This window comes from Astatotilapia calliptera, chromosome 20 (genome assembly GCF_964374335.1).
Source record: "Astatotilapia calliptera chromosome 20, fAstCal68.1, whole genome shotgun sequence".
NCBI lineage: Eukaryota > Metazoa > Chordata > Actinopteri > Cichliformes > Cichlidae > Astatotilapia > Astatotilapia calliptera.
Window position 1 is genome coordinate 23246733 of NC_137441.1, and position 23638 is coordinate 23270370.

A 23638-nucleotide genomic window follows, 5' to 3' on the forward strand; every position below is an offset into this window, starting at 1 on the left:
AGACATGTTTGTACATGGCTGTGTTTGAGCAGGCATAAATTCGTTCTGAGATAGTTTTATGCTTGCCAGCTTTGAGCATCTTGGCAAATAATGTGACAGTGTGCGATACGGACAACATGTCTAATCTGTTAGCAGCACCACTTGTTGAAACAACAAACAATTCCATGTAGGAATATGCAGCTTCCTACATGGAAGAGGCAGAGGTACACAAACTTAACGTTTGGCTCTTGTATTTAAACGTTTGTTTTTTATGTTTGTAATTCTTTGCTGAGGTTTGAAAGTCATACTAGAGCAAAAAAAAAAAAGGAATAAAACCTATTTGCTTTTATTTTTTGAATGTAAATCCGTTAATGATGTTTGTACCTGTCCTCAGGAACCCTCCTGCTCTGTATCATTATTGCTGTAACTTTGCCGAGCAGCAGAGCAAAACGAACAGTAACAAATGAAACTCATAGAATAAGTTTAAACAGCATATTATTAACAACTCACAACATGTGGGTACATTGGAAATGTCTTGCCGGTCCTTATATGTAAACCCTCTGCTTTCCAATGTCTATTTTTGAAAACGCAACTGTTGTAAGCACAATGTAACTTCATCTCTGTGAAGCTTATCAGCCCCCCCTTCACACTCTCGCTAGCAATAAGAACAATATACTTTGATAAGATTTTAAGATGTTTTTCAGCCTCATTAAGTTATTATTATTATTTGTTTTTTAGATTAAGCTCTCTACAACAGGCTGACTTCTTCAAAATCACCTTACTCTCTAATACACACAGCTGACCAATCAAATTAAAATTTGGATTCTCTGTTATGTAACTCTGTTACGCCCACTACACATGATATAGACTGACTTTAATCCATGCCAATTTGTATGGTGCTGTTTATTATTAATGATATGGAAATAAGGTGCAAAAGTACACAGACTGTATGATTCTGTATGCAGCTATAGAGTATATTATGGCAAAGCAAACACTGAAGTATGTGTTAAATGGGTTTTATGCTTTCCATTACCATGACTGTACTAGAGTCTCTGTGATGTAAATTCCATCAGTAAATTCAAGCATCCATGTGTCCTGGACATTTTTTGTGAGTCTTCAGCTGATAAGTTAAATTGCAAGGCACCAACTATCCGTACACTCAGTCAATGCACTTTAAGCACACTTCAGAGATGTACAGTGGCTTGCAAAAGTATTCGGCCCCCTTGAACTTTTCCACATTTTGTCACATTACAGCCACAAACATGAATCAATTTTATTGGAATTCCACGTGAAAGGCCAATACAAAGTGGTGTACACGTGAGAAGTGGAATGAAAATCATACATGATTCCAAACATTTTTTACAAATAAATAACTGCAAAGTAGGGTGTGCGTAATTATTCAGCCCCCTGAGTCAATACTTTGTAGAACCACCTTTTGCTGCAATTCCAGCTGCCAGTCTTTTAGGGTCTGTCTCTACCAGCTTTGCACATCTAGAGACTGAAATTCTTGCCCATTCTTCTTTGCAAAACAGCTCCAGCTCAGTCAGATTAGATGGACAGCGTTTGTGAACAGCAGTTTTCAGATCTTGCCACAGATTCTCGATTGGATTTAGAGCTGACTGGGCCGTTCTAACACATGGATATGTTTTGTTTTAAACCATTCCATTGTTGCCCTGGCTTTATGTTTAGGGTCGTTGTCCTGCTGGAAGTTGAACCTCTGCCCCAGTCTCAAGTCTTTTGCAGACTCCAAGAGGTTTTCTTCCAAGATTGCCCTGTATTTGGCTCCATCCATCTTCCCATCAACTCTGACCAGCTTCCCTGTCCCTGCTGAAGAGAAGCACCCCCAGAGCATGATGCTGCCACCACCATATTTGACAGTGGGGATGGTGTGTTCAGACTGATGTGCAGTGTTAGTTTTCTGCCACACAGCGTTTTGCATTTTGGCCAAAAAGTTCCATTTTGGTCTCATCTGACCAGAGCACCTTCTTCCACATGTTTGCTGTGTGCCCCACATGGCTTGTGGCAAACTGCAAACGGGACTTTTTATGGTTTGCTGTTAACAATGGCTTTCTTCTTGCCACTCTTCCATAAAGGCCAACTTTGTTCAGTGCACGACTAATAGTTGTCCTATGGACAGATTCCCCCACCTGAGCTGTAGATCTCTGCAGCTCGTCCAGAGTCACCATGGGCCTCTTGGCTGCATTTCTGATCAGCGCTCTCCTTGTTCGGCCTGTGAGTTTAGGTGGACGGCCTTGTCTTAGTAGGTTCACAGTTGTGCCATACTCCTTCCATTTCTGAATGATGGCTTGAACAGTGCTCCGTGGGATGTTCAAGGCTTGGGAAATCTTGTAGCCTAAGCCTGCTTTAAATTTCTCAATAACTTTATCCCTGACCTGTCTGGTGTGTTCTTTGGACTTCATGTTGTTGTTGCTCCCAATATTCTCTTAGACAACCTCTGAGGCCATCACAGAGCAGCTGTATTTGTACTGATATTAGATTACACACAGGTGCACTCTATTTAGTCATTAGCACTCATCAGGCAATGTCTATGGGCAACTGACTGCACTCAGACCAAGACCCTTTGCTCACACACCCCACTTTTCAGTTATTTATATGTAAAAAATGTTCGGAATCATGTATGATTTTCGTTCCACTTCTCACGTGTACACCACTTTGTGTTGGCCTTTCATGTGGAATTCCAATAAAATTGATTCATGTTTGTGGCTGTAATGTGACAAAATGTGGAAAAGTTCAAGGGGGCTGAATACTTCTGCAAGCCGCTGTAGGCCCATTATGGCTGCCTGTGTCGCAGGTGTTACGAGACGATTTTGAAATCACATGTTGTATCAATGAACATACAGTATATAGTATGATTCAAAAGTTGGAGACATGCTGCAACAAGCAAATCAGTAAAATCAACACAATCTGGTAATATTTAAGTAGAACGGAGGTTTTCTACACTAAGGCGTCCATGTTTGAAAATTCTATCTGGCCTGAATTATTGTAGGAAATTCTGTTTCAAAGAATAATGAAAAAACAAAAACCAAACCCACTCCTCTTTGCATGCCACTCTGTGTACTCTTAAATGGGCAAACATGATCCAGAGGTTAAAGGCGCTTCGTCAAGATCTATACTTGACATCTCTATATTAACAGCAGATGGGAACCTAGCCTGTTTTGTTGCCTTTGAGCTGTGCACTTCTTATGAAATAGCTCACAGCTGACTTACTCTGAGTGGGTGCCGTGGAAAACTGTAGAAATTCTAAATCAATACACATAAACTGGGGGTTGTTGTTATTTTGCAATCATGCACCTCAAGCTCGCAGCACTCCACACCATGCTGACGTCTTGCAAGTCTCTGTGGTATTGAATGCATCTCATGAAGAGAAACAAATCAGGTGAATACGTGTATAATCTCAGACAGATACGGAGAGCAGCACTGTTAGTCTGGAGTTAGAGAGCTATTAAGGCTTGGACAGATACTCTAGAGTCCAGGCAGCTCTTGCATCTGGCGGGCTAGCTGGCGGGCGTACAGTTCGACACACTGCGTAGATAAATTCATAAATAATTCTCTCATTGTATAGCTGCTCACTACAGCTGGCAGGCAGAACAAGCTAGAGAATCCACCGACTTGAAAACTATGTCAGAACAGGCTCTGGGTTTACGAGCCAAGGCGAGAGCTTTCATCTATAAATCTTTAAATGAACTTGTGTCATATGATCACGTATTTTTCTCTTCTCACTTATCATCTCAGAGCGTTTTCTTTCAATAAGTCTGTGTCATCTGTGTCTCGATGTGGCTGTTATTCCACATTCTGCTTTATCGTCACACTGAACTGGGACACAACTGAAATATTCAGGGTGTCATGACCCTGTGCCTTCTCGGCTGACTCTGTATGGCTACAAGTGTTTTTGTTGTGCTGCATCTCCCTCTCTCCCCTTCCGCACACTGCGCTCTACCGGGGCGGAGTCTTGACGGCTCCAGCCCCTGGCTCGGACACCTGCAAACAATCATCTCACTCACTTCTTAAGGCAGCTGCTGGGAGTGCTTCCTCGCTGGATTATTGTGTAACACTCATTTCTCGCCAGCCTGAGGACCGCCGTTCGGTGACCTAAAGACCGGAGCCCGAGCTACCTGAGCTTCAGTGGATTGTGTATATAGCCGTTCCCTTCCCGTGCCTGTGTTCCCCGGAGACCCTCTTCCTGTGCCCCCTCACTTGTATATACCCGCACCTGGTGTCTACGTGTAATTAAATTGTGAACCTTAGTGACGGTCTGCCTCCGAGTCCCTCCTGAGCCTGACACAGGGTCAGTGGACAGCAGCTCATGGCTTTGGATTCAGGCCCTCGGTTTCCAACAAGTTGGATTTGGGCTCCAGTTTGGCACATGGCAGCAGATGAAAATGCATTAAAATCACAGTCCCGCCAAAAATAAATAAATAAATTGATACATAAATAAATGAAAGGCATCTAAAAATGGGATAATGACTTTTGATGAATATTGCAGAGACTGAGCACATTCATTCTTACTTTCACAACAAAACCATGATTCAAATTGAGCTGAAATGAATCACAAATCAAGGTTATAGCTGCGTCTTTAGCACCATTTATATTATTATGTAATGTTTTCTACACACATGAATAACATTTGTATGTCTCACAAAAGTGTGAATTGTGTGTGTGTGTGGAAAGGAAAAGGATTTGAAAAGGGTGTCTCGATATCAATGCAAACACCTTGTGACTGTGCCACCCAATTTAAATTCTCAAATTTTTCTAGTTCATTGTTTTTTCTTTTCTGCTTCAAGCTACACTCGACCACTGAATGAAACCAGGGCTGATGGAAAGTGAGAAAGTTCAGTCACAGAAACTACAAACTTACAACATAAAGTACTGAAAGCACTTGAAAGGCTGAAAAGTAAATGAAATATATGAAATATATGCAACCAGAAAAATCATTGTAGACTTGTGGGAAAAGATGGTTTGTAGAACTGGAACTTGCATGGCTACAGATATGTAGACGTTACATCCCAGTCCTCAAATTACAGTGTTTTTTGTCTCTTTGGTACAAAGTATAAACAAAACCAGGCCGTTCTTCTGTGCTTTGTTGCACAGATATTCTTTCTCCAAAAATATGTAATTTGCTCAAATGTACCTATTACCTACAACTACATATATACACTCACAGAGCATCTGTGCACCTGTTAATGTGTTCAGTTATTCAATCAACCAATCAAAGTGAAATCTAGAGCTTTCACTTAATGCTCAGATCAAATATCAGTGATTCTGACAGCAGCATTTACGGTGCTGCACAGAGTTTTTCTGAATCTTTGGAAAACCTTCTGCTAAGTTGCAGCTACCTTCACACTAAGGCTACATAAGGCTTTGCACAAACGTCATCTGTAACATATCCAAAGTTGGCTGAGTTTTCCTGCTCTGGGCCAAAATAAATAGAGCTCTGATGCAGTAGTGCAGTAGGTTTTCCATTATCATGAAGGTGCACACTGGAAAAGAATGTAGCCTGGTCTGATGAGTCTTTGTTTCTGCTGAGCGTGCAGATGGTCAGACTTTGGGCTAAACAGAATGAATCCATAAAACCTTCTTTGTCCAGGCCAGTCTCCCTGTGGTGGTGTGGAGAAATGTCATTTTGGTGCTCTCTGGGTCTCTATAATCAGACCGCCATAGTTTGACTGCTACTGTCGGTACTGACTGTGCACCAAAGTCTACCCAGAACAACATTTTAAAAGTGATTGTAATGATGTCCCTTTAGATTCTAACCCTAAGCATACATTTTGGTGAAAAGTCAAAGAGACAAACAATGAGGGAACACTTAATCAGAGTATAGCATCGAGTCAGTTAAACTTGATATTGATCTGCTCAGTTAAGTAGCAGAGGGGGTTGTTAATCAGTTTCAGCTGCTTTAGTGTTAATGAAATTAACAACTGCTGCACTGGAGGGACAACAATGAGACAAACCCCCAAAACAGTATTTCTTGATGCATGCTCAAGCATCCAGTTAAGTAAATCCCAAAAGGTTGATTCTGTTCATCTGGATGTAACGTTTTCAGTGGGAGAAACGTTTCGTCACACATCCAAGTGACTTCATCAGTCTCAGCTGACTGCAGGTTTCCCCAATCTTATAAACAGTGTAATTGCATAATGAATGAAACCAGGAACAATGGGCTGGGAGGGAAACATTTCAGTCGTTTTCAGTCGGAGAAACATTTCTCCGACTGAAAACGCTACATCCAGATGAACAGAATCAAACTTTTGGGGCCCCAAAACAGGAACGCTGTTACAGCTGGAGGTCTCACACATTTTTCCCTCCTTATCGTTCATGACAGTTTTTACTACACTACACGAGCTCAGTGATGCCCTGGTCCAGATCTATCCCAAGGACACCATCTATCGCCTCATTAGCAGCATGCCCCAATATTGCCAGGCACGCATAGAAGCATGTGGGGGCTAAGTGCTATTTTGAGTTGCAATGACATTTTGGCAAAATGGACTAGCTGGTTGCATCATTTGTGGCTCACACATTACCGGGTCTATATCAGTATAGATTTCCAGCATGATTTTTTTCCCCATTGAGATCTGACCTTTTTTCATAGTGTTCTGTTGATATTTTTGAGCAGTGTATTTTTTATATTTGCTAATTAGAATGATTATTTTCTTTGTTGCCTGATTTCCAAGACCTAATAGAGAAAATAATTTAATAAAGATAAAATAACAAATTCTGATTGCCTAGCATTATTGTTAGAGTTAAAGGTCACCGAGGAGGAATTAGACCTACCAGTGCATACCAATAATACGTCATTGAAACAGAACATTGTAGCGGGACAGCTGTTTCCAGGCTTACTGCGTCATTCTTGACAGTTCAATTTTACCTTGCTCCAAATACAAATTAAATGAATTTGGTTGTTTTGATAGTTACTGGCATTTCATCTCAGGGTGTAATATAATGTCATTTTTGCATCTCCCTGTTTTACAAACGTGTCCCTTTATACACCTGCTATGTCTATATCATCAGCTCAGATTTAACAGTCCTATTTTATAGACTGACAAAATCCACACCGGGTACCTGAACAGGTGGCACTTATTTAAAGATTTGTGAGCCAGGGGACTTTAGTTAAGGATCAGTTGGGATGTTTGTGTTTTGAAAAAGCTTCCTCTTATCAAAAGCCTGGGAATGACAGACCATCTCACCGTTGTCATAATCCAGTGCGTATAAATAAGACAGCACCTTTGACAAAGCTGTGTTAACATGATGTATGAATGAGAACAGGGTGAGATCGGTAAATTAAACCAGCCGATTCTTTCACAATGTCTTTTGTCTGGTCACAAAGAAATGTTAAGCTAAACTGATACAGAGTTACCAAAGGTAGCTTTGAGTTGTATGCTGTGAATTTAATTATGAGTCACAATCAACAGCCCCGCTCTTAGATGCATGTTGCTCAGATCTCGGATGTCAGAGCTTCCTGCCAGCACATGAAAGGACTGCATGTCAGAAACAAGCGCAGAGCAGGCTTCCGCTGTGTGCCGCTTCACCCTGGTAATGATGACAGTCAGTTTCTGAGACCGGGTACAAATGATAACCCATCCAATATGTGGCATATCAGGAATATCAAATGTATTAAAATGTGTGTGTGTCACTGCAGGCTACATGGTGGTTATAGGATGAGCATATTAGAGTTGAATTTACCCTGCACAAATTGACACAAAAATGGGTCTCTCATTTTTCTTTCAACTTAGACTTCCCAACTTCATGCGGACCCCAGCCAATTTTCTCTCTCCTCATTTTCAACTCTTTTAAAAATTATAATGAAACAGCAGTCAGGCTTGGCCCCCTTTGTGATCACAAAGTTACCCCTCATTTTTCTGCTCGTTTTCCCAGTCTGTTCCTCCGTTCTCTTTTTCTTCTTCTAAAGACATCCACTTTTTTCCTGTTATATCCTCTTTTGGAACGGTTCATTTGTCGGATAAGAAATACTGCAAACAGGTCATTCTCAAGGCTTCGCATTTAATTTAACATTAAAAGGAGGAAGGAGACAAAGGAACGGGATAAAAGAATCATTGCCATCTTTAACCTTGAACACGTTGTAGAAAAGAAAAGGGACAGATCAAGTGGATGGATTTGTTCACACGTATATTGCAAAAAATTTTGTTTCCAATACGCTACAGTTGTTAAAAAGTTTTTTTTCGTTGTAATTGCCTCTTATTTTTAGAAATGGCTTGCCCATCGGAAAGTAAGTCACTGTGTGAGCGTTTCTTTAACAGCAGTTTAAAGCTATGAATGACATCTGCTTGGCACTTGTATTATTTATGGCAGGCTACAATTACCCTCTTTTGCAATTTTTCCTTCTGTTTCTCGCTCCATCTATTTACGCTCTCAGCGGGATTCCTGGGAAGAAGTGTGGAGTCATTATCTTAACTGCAGAGGAGCTCAGTAACTGCAGGGTCAGTATACACACGTGCAATAACACATGCACACATACAACCCACATGTCACTGAACAATATTGCACTGTTAATTTTTGTGTTGTAGGAGTTTGCAGTCACATTAGTCTATTTAAGTTTTTTTATACAGGGAGTGCAGAATTATTAGGCAAGTTGTATTTTTGAGGAATAATTTTATTATTGAACAACAACCATGTTCTCAATGAACCCAAAAAACTCATTAATATCAAAGCTGAATGTTTTTGGAAGTAGTTTTTAGTTTGTTTTTAGTTTTAGCTATTTTAGGGGGATATCTGTGTGTGCAGGTGACTATTACTGTGCATAATTATTAGGCAACTTAACAAAAAACAAATATATACCCATTTCAATTATTTATTTTTACCAGTGAAACCAATATAACATCTCCACATTCACAAATATACATTTCTGACATTCAAAAACAAAACAAAAACAAATCAGCAACCAATATAGCCACCTTTCTTTGCAAGGACACTCAAAAGCCTGCCATCCATGGATTCTGTCAGTGTTTTGATCTGTTCACCATCAACATTGCGTGCAGCAGCAACCACAGCCTCCCAGACACTGTTCAGAGAGGTGTACTGTTTTCCCTCCTTGTAAATCTCACATTTGATGATGGACCACAGGTTCTCAATGGGGTTCAGATCAGGTGAACAAGGAGGCCATGTCATTAGTTTTTCTTCTTTTATACCCTTTCTTGCCAGCCACGCTGTGGAGTACTTGGACGCGTGTGATGGAGCATTGTGCTGCATGAAAATCATGTTTTTCTTGAAGGATGCAGACTTCTTCCTGTACCACTGCTTGAAGAAGGTGTCTTCCAGAAACTGGCAGTAGGACTGGGAGTTGAGCTTGACTCCATCCTCAACCCGAAAAGGCCCCACAAGCTCATCTTTGATGATACCAGCCCAAACCAGTACTCCACCTCCACCTTGCTGGCGTCTGAGTCGGACTGGAGCTCGCTGCCAATCCAGCCACGGGCCCATCCATCTGGCCCATCAAGACTCACTCTCATTTCATCAGTCCATAAAATCTTAGAAAAATCAGTCTTGAGATATTTCTTGGCCCAGTCTTGACGTTTCAGCTTGTGTGTCTTGTTCAGTGGTGGTCGTCTTTCAGCCTTTCTTACCTTGGCCATGTCTCTGAGTATTGCACACCTTGTGCTTTTGGGCACTCCAGTGATGTTGCAGCTCTGAAATATGGCCAAACTGGTGGCAAGTGGCATCTTGGCAGCTGCACACTTGACTTTTCTCAGTTCATGGGCAGTTATTTTGCGCCTTGGTTTTTCCACACGCTTCTTGTGACCCTATTGACTATTTTGAATGAAACGCTTGATTGTTCGATGATCACGCTTCAGAAGCTTTGCAATTTTGAGACTGCTGCATCCCTCTGCAAGATATCTCACTATTTTTGACTTTTCTGAGCCTGTCAAGTCCTTCTTTTGACCCATTTTGCCAAAGGAAAGGATGTTGCCTAATAATTATGCACACCTGATATAGGGTGTTGATGTCATTAGACCACACCCCTTCTCATTACAGAGATGCACATCACCTAATATGCTTAATTGGTAGTAGGCTTTTGAGCCTATATAGCTTGGAGTAAGACAACATGCATGAAGAGGATGATGTGGACAAAATACTCATTTGCCTAATAATTCTGCACTCCCTGTATAGCACCAACTCACAATAACAATCACCTCAACATGTTTTATATCATAAGGTAAACAATAATAGACAGAAATCCTGCCTCGCCTGTGTCTTGTCAAGCCTCCATCACTGTGTCTGGAGTTTTGCCACTTCCTGTTTTATTTTTTAGTCTTTGTCTTGTGTGTATTATGCTTTAGTTTTGCTTACCTTGTGTCATCTTCCTTGAGTGTAGCCATCTATCTTTTTCCCCACCTTCATAGCTTCATAGCTTCTCGTTGTCCTGTGCATGTATTTATTGTTTTGTCTTCATTTGTTCTCATGTTGTGGACTCCATGGCTGTGTCCCAATTCAGGGTCTGCACGCTTGAAGTACGCATTTCAAGTGCGGTTACGTCACCGCCACGCGACGACGGCTGTCCCAATTCGAAGTGTACTTCAAATGCATACTCCAAATGCGCCGTCGATTTCCCCAAATATCAAGCGTAGTCCGGTGCACGCTTCGTGGTCCCATATATCCCACAATTCATAGCGCGGCGGTGGGTGTGGATAATTTTGCCGCAAAATACTGCAGAAGGGAGCGGCCGAAGAGGGTTTTTTTTTCTCCAAACTTTATTGAACTTATAAAACGAACAGTCAGTCATTCCAGTTCAGTTTGTACAGTAGACATACAAGGCAAATAAGAGTAATAATATACAGTACAATGAAATAAGAAGGATAAATAAATAAAGGATAAAAAGAAGAAAAAAGGGCGGGGGGAATGTGACAGACTTCATAACAACTTTGTACTTGAAAGTTGTGATAGCTCAATCGTTAAACATTTCTGAATGAATTTCAATCAATGATAAACCTTTTTTATTGGAAGTTAATTTAAGAGAGTTTAAGTAATGTTCAATTTCAATCAAAAACAAATTAAATGATGGGGTTGAGTTTTGAAATTTACATTTATGTATATGGAATTTCCCTAATAAGATGGAGCGGCCGAAGAGTACGAAAAGTACTGAATATGACGTCACTTATTTATGTTCAAATGTTTAATAATTAAAGTCAGTTATATATCCACAAACACAACAAGCTGAAAGTCAGTGATATATGTATATGTGTGTATACATATATGGATATATGTGTGTATATATATACATGTGTGTATACATATATGTGTGTATACATACAGTGGGGCAAAAAAGTATTTAGTCAGCCACCGATTGTGCAAGTTCCCCCACTCAAAATGATGACAGAGGTCAGTAATTTGCACCAGAGGTACACTTCAACTGTGAGAGACAGAATGTGAAAAACAAATCCATGAATTCACATGGTAGGATTTGTAAAGAATTTATTCGTAAATTAGGGTGGAAAATAAGTATTTGGTCACCTCAAACAAGCAAAATCTCTGGCTCTCACAGACCTGTAACGTCTTCTGTAAGAAGCTTTTCTGTCCCCCACTTGTTACCTGTATGAATGGCACCTGTTTGAACTCATCATCTGTATAAAAGACACCTGTCCACAGCCTCAAACAGTCAGACTCCAAACTCCGCCATGGCCAAGACCAAAGAGCTTTCGAAGGACAACAGGAAAAGTATTGTAGACCTGCACCAGACTGGGAAGAGTGAATCTACAATAGGCAAGCAGCTTGGTGTGAAAAAATCAACTGTGGGAGCAATCATCAGAAAATGGAAGACATACAAGACCACTGATAATCTCCCTCGATCTGGGGCTCCACACAAGATCTCATCCCGTGGGGTCAAAATCAAATCAAATCAAATCAAATCACTTTTATTGTCACATCACATGTGCAGGTACATTGGTACAGCACATGTGAGTGAAATTCTTGTGTGCGAGCTTCACAAGCAACAGAGTTGTGCAAAATACAATAATGTAAACAAGCAAAATACAAGAATGGCTACATCTGAAACTAATAAATATATGTACAATATATAATAGTATATGCATTCCTGAATGTGTATACTAAATATTTTTCTACGTGTGTGTGTGTGTGTACACATATTTTACAAATTAAATAGAGTAAACAATAAATAAAATATATAAAGTAAAATATACAGAGTGAGACATGTGCAAAACAGTGGCATTACTGTACAGTATGGAGTGCATAATGTTGAAGTTCCAGTAGTGAAGCTGAGGTGTCTATGAAGTGTTCAGCAGTCTGATGGCCTGATGGAAAAAGCTGTCTCTCAGTCTGCTGGTACGGGACCGGATGCTGCAGAACCTCCTTCCTGATGGAAGCAGTCTGAACAGTTTATGGCTGGGGTGACTGGAGTCCTTGATGATCCTCCCCGCTTTCCTCAGGCACCGCTTCCTGTAGATGTCTTGGAGGGAGGGAAGCTCACCTCCAATTATCCGTTCAGAGCACCGCACTACTCGCTGGAGAGCTTTGCAGTTGTAGGCGGTGCTGTTGCCATACCAGGTGGTGATGCATCCAGTGAGGATGCTCTCAATGGCACAGTGATAGAAGGTCCTGAGGATGCGGGGGCTCATGCCGAATCTTTTCAGTCTCCTGAGAAAGAAGAGGCGCTGCTGCGCCTTCTTCACTGTTTTGTTTATGTGTACTGACCACGTAAGATCCTCAGCCAGATGTACACCAAGGAACCGGAAGCTGCTCACTCTCTCCACAGCAGCGCCGTTGATGGTGATGGGGGTGTGTACTTCTCTGCACCTCCGGAAGTCCACTATCAACTCCTTTGTCTTTGCGACGTTGAGGGTGAGATGGTTGTCTTGACACCAGTGGGTCAGGGCGCTGACCTCCTCCCTGTAGGCCGTCTCATCACTGTTGGTGATAAGACCCACCACTGTAGTGTCATTCGCAAACTTCACAATGATGTTGGAGTTGTTAGTGGCTGTGCAGTCGTAGGTGTAGAGTGAGTACAGGAGAGGGCTCAGTACACACCCCTGTGGAGCACCAGTGTTCAGTGTGACGGGGGATGAGGTGATGCTTCCCAGTCTGACCACTTGGCGTCTGTCAGACAGGAAGCTAAGGATCCAGTTGCAGAGGGAGCTGCTCAGTCCTAGATCCTGCAGTTTCCTGTCCAGCTTCGAGGGAACGATGGTATTGAATGCTGAGCTGTAATCTACAAACAGCATTCTCACATACGTGTCTCTCTTCTCCAGGTGTGACAGGGCAGTATGTAGTGTCAGGGCTATGGCATCATCAGTGGACCTGTTGTGGCGGTATGCAAACTGTAGAGGGTCCAGTGAGTCGGCTAGTGCAGAGCAGATGAAGTCCCTGACCAGCTTCTCGAAGCATTTGCTTACGATGGGGGTCAGGGCTACAGGTCGCCAGTCGTTCAATGAGGAGATGGTGGAGGATTTGGGTACAGGGACGATGGTGGCCATTTTGAAGCAGGCTGGGACTACAGACAGAGAGAGGGAAAGGTTGAAGATGTGCGTGAACATTCCAGCCAGCTGAGCGGCGCATGACTTGAGGACGCGGCCGGGAATCCCGTCCGGACCAGTAGCTTTGCGTGCGTTCACCTTCCTGAAGCACCTCCGCACATCCTCCTCAGACACAGTGTGCGCACTGACGTCATCCGCGGTGCGCACACTGTCCGGTCTCATGGTGTTCGCTGTGTCGAATCTAGCGTAGAATACGTTTAGATCCTCACACAAAGAGGCCGTGGTCTGCGGTGTGCTGGTTTTCCCTCTAAAGTCTGTGATCGTGTTTAGTCCCTGCCACATACTCCGAGGGTTGTCAAACTGTTCATGAGAACGGTGAGCAAAGATCCCAGAACCACAGGGGGGGACCTGGTGAATGACCTGCAGAGAGCTGTGACCAAAGTAACAAAGGTCACCATCAGTAACACACTACAACGGCAGGGAATCAAATCCCGCAGTGCCAGACGTGTTCCGCTGCTGAAGCCAGTGCATGTCCAGGCCCGTCTGAAGTTTGCCAGAGAGCACATGGATGATACAGCAGAGGATTGGGAGAATGTCATGTGGTCAGATGAAACCAAAGTAGAACTTTTTGGTATAAACTCAACTCGTTGTGTTTGGAGGAAGAAGAATACTGAGTTGCATCCCAAGAACACCATAGTATTTAGTCAGCCACCGATTGTGCAAGTTCCCCCACCTAAAATGATGACAGAGGTCAGTAATTTGCACCAGAGGTACACTTCAACTGTGAGAGACAGAATGTGAAAAAAAAATCCATGAATCCACATGGTAGGATTTGTAAAGAATTTATTCGTAAATCAGGGTGGAAAATAAGTATTTGGTCAATAACAAAAATACAACTCAATACTTTGTAACATAACCTTTGTTGGCAATAACAGAGGTCAAACGTTTACTATAGGTCTTTACCAGGTTTGCACACACAGTAGCTGGTATTTTGGCCCATTCCTCCATGCAGATCTTCTCGAGAGCAGTGATGTTTTGGGGCTGTCGCCGAGCAACACGGACTTTCAACTCCCGCCACAGATTTTCTATGGGGTTGAGGTCTGGAGACTGGCTAGGCCACTCCAGGACTTTCAAATGCTTCTTACAGAGCCACCCCTTTGTTGCCCGGGCGGTGTGTTTTGGATCATTGTCATGTTGGAAGACCCAGCCTCGTTTTATCTTCAAAGTTCTCACTGATGGAAGGAGATTTTGGCTCAAAATCTCACGATACATGGCCCCATTCATTCTGTCCTTAACACGGATCAGTCGTCCTGTCCCCTTGGCAGAAAAACAGCCCCATAGCATGATGTTTCCACCCCCATGCTTCACAGTAGGTATGGTGTTCTTGGGATGCAACTCAGTATTCTTCTTCCTCCAAACACGACGAGTTGAGTTTATACCAAAAAGTTCTACTTTGGTTTCATCTGACCACATGACATTCTCCCAATCCTCTGCTGTATCATCCATGTGCTCTCTGGCAAACTTCAGACGGGCCTGGACATGCACTGGCTTCAGCAGCGGAACACGTCTGGCACTGCGGGATTTGATTCCCTGCCGTTGTAGTGTGTTACTGATGGTGACCTTTGTTACTTTGGTCCCAGCTCTCTGCAGGTCATTCACCAGGTCCCCCCATGTGGTTCTGGGATCTTTGCTCACCGTTCTCATGATCATTTTGACCCCACGGGATGAGATCTTGAGTGGAGCCCCAGATCGGGGGAGATTATCAGTGGTCTTGTATGTCTTCCATTTTCTGATGATTGCTCCCACAGTTGATTTTTTCACACCAAGCTGCTTGCCTATTGTAGATTCACTCTTCCCAGTCTGGTGCAGGTCTACAATACTTTTCTTGGTGTCCTTCGAAAGCTCTTTGGTCTTGGCCATGGCGGAGTTTGGAGTCTGAGTGTTTGAGGCTGTGGACAGGTGTCTTTTATACAGATGATGAGTTCAAACAGGTGCCATTCATACAGGTAACGAGTGGGGGACAGAAAAGCTTCTTACAGAAGACGTTACAGGTCTGTGAGAGCCAGAGATTTTCCTTGTTTGAGGTGACCAAATACTTATTTTCCACCCTAATTTACGAATAAATTCTTTACAAATCCTACCATTTTTTTTTCACATTCTGTCTCTCACAGTTGAAGTGTACCTCTGGTGCAAATTACTGACCTCTGTCATCATTTTGAGTGGGGGAACTTGCACAATCGGTGGCTGACTAAATACTTTTTTGCCCCACTGTATATATATATGTATATATATATATATATATATCTTAATAATCTGACAATACTATAATGTTACCACACATTACCACAGTGAGATGACTTTAGTCTCATGAACAACATTAACTAATTGTTATTTACTAACTAATCTTAAATGACTTTTCAGTACAGAAATGAAGCCCAACAATAATGTTTTACGGTCCGGTGGTTTCAGCCTCAGATATGTCATGAGAGACATCATGACAGAGATGTCATGACAAAAATGAATGACCAACAAAACATTTTTCTCCTTCATTTCTGTCACACAAAGCTGTATGTAACGTGTCTCGCGGTTAGTATCATGGTTGCTAGGCAACCTGAACAGTGCGACGAAGCGTATACCGTCCCATTTCACAAGCCTCTCACTTCCACACTTCTCGTACTTATAGTGCGCGTACTTCAAGCATGCAGACCCTGAATTGGGACACAGCCCAGGTGTCTGTATTGGTTCCACAGTTCTCAGGAAATTCTCAGGAAGTTCTCAGGAAGTTCTCAGTTCACATCTAGTCAGAGTTTTGTATTCTGTTTTTGCTCCTAAGTTCTCAATAAAACAGTTTTTTTTTTTACCTTTTATTTTATTTACCTATTATTTCTGTATATTTCTGTCCTAACCTGCCTGTCGCACAGTGTATTATGACAACTGGGACATGTGGAGTCCCTCAGGATTCGATTTTCAGGCCACTGTTTTCATTCTGCAATCTTGACCACCTCATTAAGTACACCTGTTTAACTACCGTGTAAAGCAAATGTATAATCAGCTAATCACATCATCATCCCTGGTAATGAATGTTTGAGTTTGTCCACTAAATCACTTTAAATCCACCCACCTTTACACTGAGTTTTGTAAATAGAGTGCCAATAGCCATTTGATATTTTGCTGGCCACTCTTCTCCACAGTTCTCTAAATATATTTAAGATTAACTGTCAAGGTGGTTTCCTGCTATGAACTATGGGATTTTCTCCTTTATTTTTGCCAACTCCTTGCCACAGCAATATATTAACAGGCAGTCAGACGCTAACAGAATTTCGATGTGCGTGTTTGTGTGCTCCAGATAACATTATGTGAACAGGCTTATCTCGGAAATATTTACTATTGCTACTCTGGGACATATCGCCCCTGACAAGCCCCAAATGTTTTTCAGAAATTTTGAGAAGTGTGTGTGTGTGTGTGTGCAAGCTGACAACCCCTAGCTGCCAATGACAAGCTTCAGTTTCCCCTAATGCCTTACTTTAGGAGAAAATAGCTAAAAGGCCATTCTATCTATCTATCTATCTATCTATCTATCTATCTATCTATCTATCTATCTATCTATCTATCTATCTATCTATCTATCTATCTATCTATCTATCTATCTATCTATCTATCTATCTATCTATCTATCTATCTATCTATCTATCTGTCTGTCTGTCTGTCTGTCTGTCTGTCTGTCTGTCTGTCTGTCTGTCTGTCTGTCTAACCAGAAGCAGAAATAATACTGCTCCTTACTAACTGCTATAACGGTGTATACATATTTATGAAGCATTCCCTCTGCTCCTGCTCGTAATATTGCAGCCATCCCATAATAAAATAAGTATCTTTTCCTAATAAAATTTGCAATTTTAATTTAAAAAAAATGGATTATAACCACTGTAATCTGTGCATGCATTCAGTTATTAAAGCATAAAAACTGTTGGTGTGCTGCTGGTTCAGATTCTGTTCCTATTTGCTTCAACATTATGCACGGATTTTTACCTCACCAGGTATTTTGTATTCTGTGCGAAGCTCTGTTTTGAAAACTATTGTGAGCACACACACACAAAGTCCCACAAAAACCTTCACCTTTGTGACCAAGAAAGGAGTTGTTGAAGGAAACAAAGTTGCTGACTTAAAAACTGTAATTGCTTCTGAATTATATTGACACCTGCACTTCCTCTCTGTCAGGATATTGCTACCATGCAGCTGTGTGCCAACAAGCTGGATAAAAAAGACTTTTTTGGCAAGTCTGACCCCTTCCTGGTTTTCTACCGCAGTAATGAGGATGGAACGTGAGTGTTGACATTTGGGGTGGGCTCAGACCTCAGGCACACACACACACACACACATCTCTCTCTCTCTCTCTCTCTCTCTCTCTCTCTGTCTCTCTCTACATATATATATACACACACACACACACACACACACATATATATATATATATATATATATATATATATATATATATATATATATATACATATATATATATGTATTAGGCGTGCAACGATACACAAAATTCACGGTTCGGTTCAGTTCGATACTTTGGTGTCACGGTTTGATATTTTTTCGATACAAAAAAATGTTCATGCCTTTTTAATTTGTCATTTATTAAAATTATAAATATATATTTTAACTCAAAAGTACAGTTTTTAAATTTAATGTTGCTGAAATAACAAAGTAATAAAAAAAATAATCTATCTGATCGAGAAATCACTCATCTTTGGAAAAGAGAGTTTATTACAGAGAAATGGCTCTTTCCAAAATAAAAGCTATACTATCCGCTTCTTCTGGGCTATATTCTCAGCAGCATATTAAACATATCAGGTCCCCATAAGGAGAATCATGTGCTAACGGCTGTCTAAATGACTCGGGTAAAGTTTGTAGCATGCGTGCTTGTTGTTTTTGTCTGCTTCCACTTGTTTTTGCACTAGGATGATGTCAGCATAAATGTGCAGTCATATTCATTGTGTTCCCACTAGTGTTGTCAGCGTTAATCTCGTTGAAATGACGTTAACGCCACAACACAGCAAATCTCCGTTAACGAGCTACCGCCGATCGCCCCGTGCGTGGGGCTGGACGGCCAACACGTTAACGAGCTAACTGCACTAACACACTAGTTCCCACCAATGTAATTGAGCATTGCGTGGCACATCCAACATACTGTTTTACTTTTGTCCATGACGCGCTTACCTTCAGGGTCATACTTCACATGAAAACCAAAATACCACATCTGAATGAGGGTGGGGGAGGTTCAATTTGCCGTGTTGCAAGGAGAGCTTAACTTCTGTCTAGCTTGCCCTGCTCTCAGTGAATCTGCGTTCGACTACTCCGCCTAGGCTGCACTGTCGAGCGCAGATCCACTGAGCGCTCAACACAGACAGCATAAGGAAAGTTGATAAAATAAATAAAAAATTTTGTATTGTTCGATACATATGCGTACCGAACCAAAAGCACTGTATCGAACGGTTCAATATCGATACGAGTATCGTTGCACCCCTAATATGTATGTATGTATAGGGGTACAAATCTCTGATTAGCAAAAAAATCACATCCTATTTGAGATTGTAAAGTTTTAAATTCCAGGACATATTATTATTACGTATATACAACCTCAGTAATGAACAGTAATACATGGCATCTTATACCGTGATGTTATTCTTAACAATTCTACGCCAAAATCTCTGGCTCTATTCCACAGCATGACTTTTACCGTCTTCCTTCTCTCACCCCAACAGGTCATTACAGATGGCTGCCCCTCCCTTTCTTCCTGTTAAAAGGGAGTTTTTCCTTCCCACTGTCGCCATAGTGCTTGCTCATAGGGGGTCATGGGTTTTTTTCTGTATGTACTATTGTAGTGTCTGCCTTAAAATATAAAGTGCCATGAGGCAACTGTTGTTGTGATTTGGGGCTATATAAATAAAATTGAATTGAACTGAATTCAAAATATGGAAGTAGTGTGTAAAAAACTAACTACACCCTTAGTGTTTCCATAAGAATTAAGAGTCTAAGCCAGGTGGTGGCAACGTGGTTATGTGAGCATGAGCAACCATATAAAAGCAGAAGTTTTGTCATTTTGGAGCTCTGGAGTTTTCAAGTGTGTGTTAATGCACTGGTAAGGAGGAAAGACATCAGCAATGATCTGACATCATTTCATTTACAAAATTTAACACTCTTCAGCCTGTGGGGCTGCGAAATAATGACTGTTGCTCCAAACCGCTTCCAGTACTTATTCCCAAGTGGTGCTGTGTAGCAGAAAGCACTCAATAAGTGCTACTTTCAACTGTGAAACAGCACACAAACACATTATTAGTAAAAGAAAGGTTATGGAAGGTGTTCTGTGAAGGTGTTTCATATGAAGACCACATTTAATAATACCCATTGTCACATCTGGTTCACACACTTATTTTCCATACAAATCAACTTTGCTGCACGTACACTTCTGACTCGAGTTCCACCAGAAGTCACATTTGTTTAAGTTTTTAGATCGCTTCGACTGCTGTGCCTTGGAGAGATTTTTGTAGTAATAAAATAAAAAACAGGAAGGAGAAGAAAATAAAACTCTTCTGTTATATCCTCTGGATATTCTTAAGCAGACAGAAAAAATATAAAAGCTTACAATGCCTTTTGCTCAATTGCAGAGGAAGGAATGGGAGATTAGTGGGGGGATCTTCACTGGTACAAAAGGAGCAGTATAAATGTTCTTTCCCTTTTTGTTCCTCATGGCTGATTTTTTTTTGCTTGCAGGTTCACCATCTGCCACAAGACAGAGGTGATCAAGAACACACTGAACCCAGTGTGGCAGTCCTTCACCATTCCTGTTAGAGCTCTCTGCAATGGTGACTATGACAGGTCAGAAAACATGATCAAATTTAATATCGAGGTATTTTATGACTATTTAGAAACCTTCAGAGATCTTCCATGTTGTAAGCTATTTGTTTTCTCTGGGTAAAGTAAGAACAATCGGGCACAGATAGACTTTTAAGTGGATGACATCGCCTGTTGCTGGGGCGGTCAGAATAATGCCAGCAGTCGGTCGTGGTGTCCCAGGGACCAGCACTGGTGTTATTGAGACTGACCTAGTTTGAAGACAGCCCTGTGTTACATATTCAGTCATGCTGGACCATGCTGAGCATTTGTTAAGCCACTGACTACAGAAATGCACAGTGCCACCGTTGCTATAACAAGGACTCCTGTCATAAATCTGACAGATTTTTGTGAATTCATCACATTTTATATTTGAACCACTTTAAGCCGGTTGATTTATATATAACGTTTTGTGATGTTTATCAATATTTGAGACTTTCTAGCTTTATGTAATGCTACAGCTATTGCTGTAATGCTAATGCTACAGCTAATGCTATTGAGGAAAGGCTGGTTGGAGACCACAGCACAAACAAAATTGTTGTGATCATGTGCAACAAACTTTCAATCTTGTTGCCTTTAAAATATTTTTCTTCAAAGACAGAGAACAGATCTGAGACCATTTGCAGTCATTTGCAGTCTTCAAAGGGACTTTGCTTTGTTAGGACGGAGATAAAACTGGAATTAGATGGAGTCATTGGCTATCAGTCTTTTAACAATTTGTGACTTAATGGGGTGAAATTGGCAGTTACATGCCTGTTTGTGACAGTATGTCAAAAACACGGAAATTCACATTAAACAGTCCAGCCAGGACCTCATGCATTTAAAACAGAAATTCAAAATAGTTATATATTTATTGCAAGACTGCAATTTAAGTGCAACATATTAGTAACTGATTCTATAAACATTTCAACATCTGAAGAAAACCTGCAGAAAACAGTCATAGACGTAAATGAATGGTCGTAAAAGTGGGACTGTTCGTGACTACAAGGAAAACTCAAGAATCAACATTTCCACATTTAAAATCAGAGTGAAGAATTCCATATTACAACAAGTTGATAAGTTCAAATTATTTGGATTGCAAAGTCAAAAAAAGCTTTCTTTGACTTAGCAAAGATTTTAGATGATTGATAAATTTCCTTCAAGTCAAAGTGATTCCTTGATGACTATATACATATCTTCATGTATGGAAATGGAGCTGGGACAATAAATAAGAAAACTGTAGACACCATTAACTTCCTAAGACCCGAACTCTTTCATGGCATGCATTTTTAACTTCTCTTTGCTATTTGGACTGATTGGGACCTGATGAATGTAAAAACAAAGAATTACCTGATTTGTTTTACCTGATTTTTGTTTCTGAGAAAAATCAGATCCACATATGAGGACATTTGTTTTAAATTTCGATAGGACAGTGGAATGTCCTCGTAAGTGGATATCAGGCCCTTGTAGAGCAAAATTAAGTATTTTGGTCTAGACAACCCAAAATGTGATGTCCACATATGTGGATGCCAGGTCATAGGAGGTTAAGGCAGCAGAGAAGTGGTTCGTCAGCAGATGATGAGAATGTCATACATGGAAAGACTGACTATTGAAGAGCTTTTCAAAAAGAGCAAAGACCAGAAAATGTCTATGTAAAAATGTCAGAAAGCAAGATTCTTTGGACACATAATGAGAAGCGACTTTGACTATGACTTTGTACATGTGGAAAAATCTAAGGCAAGAGAAGCAAAGGCAGAAGAAGAGAAACCCAGACTGGAAAAAGAAAACCTCGAATATGTTCCTGCACTGTTTGACTGAAAGAGCACCTTGGAGGACCATGGCCACCAACACCATTCAGCAAGGCACTTACGAAGAATGACACAGGCACTTGCTTTTCTATAGGACTATAACAAGGATACAAAAGGTCGGCAACCAGTTGAGTTTCATTCATTGGTGCAGACTTACTGAGACAGTTTGAAATGTGTGAATAATCTGAGGTTATAAATGACACTGCTGTTGTTTGGAGACAGGGAGACCTGTGCAGTTACTTCATAATGGAAACCAACAACCTCTGGACGACCAGTTGGTCACCACAACTAGTTTTAATCATTCACTGAATGTGAAAAAAAAATCACTGCAATTTACTGGGAACTGACTATTTGTCCTAGTTGTGAAAAGGAGGGTGCCATAACAACCAACTGAATGGAAAATGTCATTGGCTCCATGCAGATCATAAATAAGCAGCTCTCTGCTAGCTGTGGTGCCAAACAACATGCAGCACATTTGGCTGTTCATGAAGCTGAGATGATGCTTCCAAGGTTATATGTGGAAATTTCTATTCATTTTTTCTCTGAAATCTGAAATTGAAATTGAAATCAGCTCTATCTGCTCCTGATATGATGGCGTAAAAAGTATTTTTTTATTCAATCAAACATAATTTGAGGTTCAAGTTTCTCACAAAAAACCCACGGCCTTCAAAAATAATATGTGCTTGTCTGTTTCAGAACTGTGAAGGTAGACGTCTATGACTGGGATCGAGATGGAAGGTAAGAGCATTCGCAGATAAGCACTCACTACACCTTCAGACACTGATCCCTCGTGTTAGAAGGGAGTGAAACGTCTTGTTTACAGTCTGTGAGACAAACTTGGTGGTGAAGAGCTTGAGGGGTTTTGACACAATGTGCTACAAAACTTATGCTGCAAGGACAGATAGGCCTGATTTGGAGATTAATAGGAACAATTCCATATTTGACAGTTATTAAGAAAGAAAAAAATATATAGCTCTGTAGCTCAGATGAAAAAAACGATTTATGTAAAAAACATTTTGTTCCTGCTTGCTTTTCTGTGTGGGTGCTGTCTGCTGTAGCCATGACTTCATCGGCGAGTTCACCACCAGTTACAGAGAGCTGTCTCGGGGGCAGAACCAGTTCAATGTCTATGAGGTGAGACACAACATGGAGATGGCTTGTTATTTCATACCACCGTCATCATATAAAGACCTCGCAAATCCAATTTAGGTGATTTTAATCTCTAACAACCTCGAACCCTCACAATGGCACAATTTTTTTCTAAACTGAAAGATTGGATTTCAAGTGATGAATGTAAAAACAAATAAAATGAAATAAAAAATGTAAAAGAATGAAGCTGAAGGTTATGAAACCTTCAGCTGAAAGGATAATTTCCGGAACATATAAACAGACAGGTAATTGAAAATACAAAGTCGTGTATTTTTACATACCTTGTTATGACTTTGGCATTGTCACAATAATATATGGATTTAGCATATGCAGTAATGATTTATTGTCCATAATTTAAAAAAAAGTTTTCACATT

The 23638-nt window shown here is 40.9% G+C and overlaps 1 protein-coding gene and 1 long non-coding RNA gene across 2 annotated transcripts in view; one reads left to right on the plus strand and one right to left on the minus strand.

Annotated features, from left to right (window-relative positions):
- Window positions 1–23638, plus strand: part of LOC113013066 (copine-9-like) — a 115633-nt gene that overhangs the window by 64394 nt on the left and 27601 nt on the right. Inside the window, exons 7-11 of the mRNA XM_026153657.2 lie at window positions 8366–8429; window positions 17649–17752; window positions 20208–20312; window positions 22811–22852; window positions 23173–23248. Of these exons, the coding sequence (XP_026009442.1) occupies window positions 8366–8429; window positions 17649–17752; window positions 20208–20312; window positions 22811–22852; window positions 23173–23248 (391 nt within the window). The remainder of the gene's footprint in view (window positions 1–8365; window positions 8430–17648; window positions 17753–20207; window positions 20313–22810; window positions 22853–23172; window positions 23249–23638) is intronic.
- LOC145422921 (uncharacterized) overlaps window positions 1–23638 on the minus strand; it is a 131988-nt gene that overhangs the window by 26743 nt on the left and 81607 nt on the right. The window lies entirely within an intron of this gene.